A 5119-nucleotide genomic window follows, 5' to 3' on the forward strand; every position below is an offset into this window, starting at 1 on the left:
TGCTGTGCCACTTACACTTGAGAATTCTCACGTAGGTTCTGCGGAAGGCCGCGTTGCACAGTGCGTAGCACATCGGATTCACAGTACTATTGATGTAGCAAAGGTAATAAAAAAAGTCCCACAGCTCCTGCGGTATGTACCACGAGCAGGCGGTGATAGACTTGAGGAGTACCAGGATGTTGTACGGGGTCCACGTGATGATGAACGCGAGCAGAATCGCCGACAGCGTTTTCGCGGCCTTACGATCGGCCTTTTTCTCTTGCAGTTTCTTCTTCTTTTTGTTTGGTGGCTTGTTCAGTATACCCTTGCCCGTCACCAACGTCTTCGGTATGTTCTTCGCGTTTAACGGTATCCTGATATCCGGCATCTGCGACGGCCTCCTCATCACCGTCGATGGGCTCGGTCCGCCGCCGAGACGTAAAACTTTGCCGGCACTGCCGACAGTGAGGCCGCCAGCGCCACTACCACCACCGTCATCCTCACTGTCCTCCATCATACTGTGCAGCTGGATCGACATAGACTCGTCGTGAATCATCTTTATACTCGGCCCCTCGCTGTACTTGCCGCCGTTACTCGGTAATTTGATTAGAATCGTATAAACCTGGAAAAAGGAAGAGACCTGCGCGTACTATCGGTTCTTGAATAGTCCGTTCCAGCGATTTAATCGTAAGATAATAGAATTAAGATAATAGAATAATAATTTAGAAGAATTATAATTTTTTTAGTAGCTATATGCGCGATATTAATTTTTTTAGATAAAAAGACAATATAATTGTCGCTTTTTGAAATATATAATACTGATGTGTTGCAAGCTCTAATTCTCGAATAGCAGCGTTACGTACGGAATCGCTGGAGATAGTCTTGAGATCGGGCGGCCGAGTCGGCCTTTTGTACTCGTGCTGGGCTGCAATCTTGTCCAGGGCGATTCCCGTAGCCTGTATCGCGCTGAGGGAGGGACATCGCGATACTGTGCTGGGAAGCGGCGTCTCGGCCGACAGCGGCGTGAGCGTGTCCTCGTAGCCGGGCCCGGTACGGCTGCTCTCCGGTCCCGCGATATCCTCGTCGTCGTCCTCCTCCTCCCGCCCGCTATGCCACCACGCGATGCACCACATCTTCAGCCAGGTCCAGGAGAACGGCCTGTGCTGCTTGTCCGAAAACAAAAATAATTAGATTGTAATCGAGCGACAATGATTAAACCAGCGTCGGCGGACGCAATTTTGTGCCTTGTAATAATGCAAAATTAATTGTGCATTTTTCAAGTTGACAATGAAAATGTAAAAAGAGATATAAGATGCTACGAAATAATAATGAATATGAATTTTTAATTGTATAAAAACTGCACGCAAATAAAGAGTTTTGATTTTTTATAACGCTTCTAAGGAAATAGGTGCGACGGAAAAACGTTACTTACGTTTTTGTATTGCGGATAGTGCTTATCAATGTAGGAAACGGCGATGTGCGTGGCGTGCGAGACGTCTTCACCGGTACTCGACTCGCTTCGCTGTCTTTTACCATCCTCCATATCTAAAGCCTCGTCGCTATATGAAAAATGTCACAATAAGCACATTTCAAACCGCAATGGTCCTTTCGACTTCGCGATATTTGAAAGAACACTAATTATCGCGTTGCCGAAAAGAATGTTCATTATGTTGATTTGCTAAAAAATATTCTTATCAATATTAAGATTAAACGTATAGAAAACATCGAAATAAGTAACGAAATCTGTAAATATACGAAACAATTCACAAAATTCGAACGAGTATCAAAATCAAACGAATAGGAAATATCAAAGTAACAAAAAAGAAGAGGGAGGCATTTAATTTGAGGTATTCCATTTAATATTCAAAAGGGTATAAAATGTGTGTGAGCAAAATAATATCGTAATATAAAAAAAATTGAATAATTTAACAATACTTCTTAACCGCTCATTAACTGGTGCATCTATATCCTGTGTTACTTCAAATCAGAGCTAAGGGGGGAGGTCAATCCTCCACGTGGAGCAATGCGTTACCATCTCTCTTGTGCAGGGGTTTCGATTGCGTTTTTTTGGTGACGTGCTGACGACAAGTTCGGAGGGAGAAACAATTGAAAGCGTTAGTTACCACCTCGAGTTGCTGCGCTTGCTCGCGTCTTGCTTGCCGGCCTGCAAGTTTGGCAGATCCTTCTGCCGTTTCTCCGTCTCCTTCCAGATCCGCCAGTACAGGATTATAATATTCAAAAGGGTATAAAATGTGTGTGTGAGTAAAATAATATCGTAATATAAAAAAAATTGAATAATTTAACAATACTTCTTAACCGCTCATTAACTGGTGCATCTATATCCTGTGTTACATCAAATCAGAGCTAAGGGGGGAGGTCAATCCTCCACGTGGAGCAATGCGTTACCATCTCTCTTGTGCAGGGGTTTCGATTGCGTTTTTTTGGTGACGTGCTGACGACAAGTTCGGAGGGAGAAACAATTGAAAGCGTTAGTTACCACCTCGAGTTGCTGCGCTTGCTCGCGTCTTGCTTGCCGGCCTGCAAGTTTGGCAGATCCTTCTGCCGTTTCTCCGTCTCCTTCCAGATCCGCCAGTACAGGATTATCATTATCATGACAGGAACATAAAACGCGGCGATGGCCGTGCCGAAGGTGATGTAGTGGTTCGTCTCGATGAATTGGATATAGCATGCGGTCAATGGCACGGTTCTTTGACCCTCGATGTACGGCCACGCGTAGATCCAGGGTGGCCAAAGAAGCAACGATATACCCCAAGCGGATCCTGGCGGAAACGGTTTAACGAATATTAATTCTGCGTGATTTTATACATTAAAGCATATTAAATATATTGCGATTCATCATATAGTAAAATTTCATTGCAACAAAATTCAAGAGAATAATAAACGTAATATAAAAATCATCGCAAAATGTGACTAGTATATATAAATTATTTCATATGGTACATTTCACTGTATATAAATTGTGACACTCACCGATCATAATGGCGGCTTTGACAGTCGTTCTCCTGGCTCGATAGGTGAGCGGCCGCGTGACGGAGAAGTATCTGTCGAAGCTGATGATGAGCAGATTAAGGACCGACGCGTTGCTGGCGAGATAATCGAGGGCGAGCCACGTGTCGCACACGTGGGGCCCGAGCGGCCAGTAACCGAGTACCGTGTACAACGTGAAGAGGGGCATAGAGATTAGGCCGATCGCAAAGTCGGCCACCGCCAGGCTGAAGAGGAAATAGTTGGAGATCGTCTGCAGCTGCTTGTCGATTTTGAACGATATCATGACCATTATGTTGCCGACGACTGTGGTGAGACTGAGGAAGACGGCGATCACCACTATCATCGAACGCTCCCATATCGCGTATTGATGGGGCTCACCGCCGCAGTCGAGACCGTTGCTGGCGTTGTAGCTGTCATTGCTGGATATCTCCACCATCGGAGTAACGTTCATGTCTGACGGACTATCTCTCACCCTCTCTCTGTCTCTCTCTTTCTCTCTCTTTGTATCGTTTCCGAAAAATTGCGTCCTACCTATCCTTGTTCCGGTGCTCCGCGACCGAAACGGTTCGCGCGGGCGATCGCGCGTCTTCTGCTACTCTCGCGAACGATGCTTCGCGTTTCCCGCTGTACTCTGATCTTCGGGGCACCCCTCCGCGAAACCCACCTCACTCTCGCTCGCCCTTTACCATGCGCGCGTTCGCCCACGCGCTCGGTCGCGCGCGCGCACGCTCGCCCGCCCGCACGCACGCACGCACGTACGTACGCACGCACGTACGCGCGAACGCGCGAACGCCACGCTTCCGGTCCTTCTTGTCGGGATACCGGGATCCGGTGTACAGCGTTTTCACCGGTACTACCGTCGCGATCTCTTCTCTTCTCCTTTTCCGTCTCTTCGTCTTCGTCCTCGTCCTCCTCGTCCCCCTCCTCCTCCTCCTCCTCCTCCTCTTCGTTCTCCACCTCCGTCGTCGTCGTGCTCTCGCTAGGTGGAAGGTAGTGTCAACTACATCCCACACTTGCTCCTCTGGGCGGAGACATCGAGTCTGCGAGCAAAGATAGAGCTGATATACTGAAAAATCATATAGTAATTATGATAGTAAGACGTAAAGCGTCAACGGAATCATATTAACGCGCGATTGCAATTAATATTTATTTTTTACGGATATTTTTTTTTAATATATATGTATATTTTATTTTCTTCCCGATAGATTTATTTAAATCGATGTTTATTTAATAAAGAATTTAAAATGGAGCATCGAAAGCTGTGTGAGACAATTACAGAAATACTTTCATGTATCTATTTCTGTACGATGATAAATTAATGAATACATTATAAATCTGCGCAATTTAATTCTTATTTAAAAGAAGAAATAGTTTCCGCATCCTTTTGGATTAATTTCTCGCGACACAGCTGTCTGTGATCTCGACACACAAGTACTCGCATCTTGTTTCGCTCGACGGACGAGCCGTCTTAATCCTCGATCCGCCATCAGCGCGCACACCGAGAGGCACTCTAGCGGTAATAAAGAAGAAAAAAAAAAAGAAGGAAAAGGAAGAAGAGAAAGAATTCTTTTGTCGTACTTTGGCACGACAGGTAAACCGTGAAAAGCGCAACCAATGCCGCGGGGCTTCCACTCCGTTTCCACTGCTGGATGCGCGCAAAAGACGCGCCTTTTCCCCTAAATCGCACCTACTTTGTCTTTAACGAGCTACTTATTCGCTCCTCTCGCAAACAAGACACGACATATACGCAAGAACTAAAAAAAGGAAAAAAAGAACCGTCATCCCGCATCAAGAGTCTGCGAATGTGAATGTATAACGCGCTACTCGCGGATATAAGCTCAAGGATTTAAGAGCAAGAAAATAAATTATCGATAATTACAGATCCTTTTTCTCGTTAACGACGATCCTGAATCTTTGAGTTCCATGAAAACATGGGCCATTTTGATTTTCTGCATTGTGAAATTCTTTCTATTATTAACAAATTATATTTTACTATCATAAAAAAATTTTTCTTCTTTGTCTCCGCCATTCTTATTGTTAGTACGAATCGCGGTTATATACACACACATATATATACATATATATAATTATATTATTATATAATATTATATATATATATATATGCTTAAGA

At 44.7% G+C, this 5119-nt stretch overlaps 1 protein-coding gene across 1 annotated transcript in view; it reads right to left on the minus strand.

The window, feature by feature from the left end:
• LOC115243891 (muscarinic acetylcholine receptor DM1-like) overlaps nucleotides 1-5119 on the minus strand; it is a 27861-nt gene that overhangs the window by 4564 nt on the left and 18178 nt on the right. The window contains 6 exon segments of the mRNA XM_029821184.1: nucleotides 3-601; nucleotides 843-1142; nucleotides 1412-1538; nucleotides 2480-2759; nucleotides 2971-3473; nucleotides 3785-3967. Coding sequence (XP_029677044.1) covers nucleotides 3-601; nucleotides 843-1142; nucleotides 1412-1538; nucleotides 2480-2759; nucleotides 2971-3473; nucleotides 3785-3967 — 1992 coding nt within the window.

Source organism: Formica exsecta, unplaced genomic scaffold (assembly GCF_003651465.1).
Source record: "Formica exsecta isolate Colony F162 unplaced genomic scaffold, ASM365146v1 scaffold744, whole genome shotgun sequence".
NCBI classification, from domain to species: domain Eukaryota; kingdom Metazoa; phylum Arthropoda; class Insecta; order Hymenoptera; family Formicidae; genus Formica; species Formica exsecta.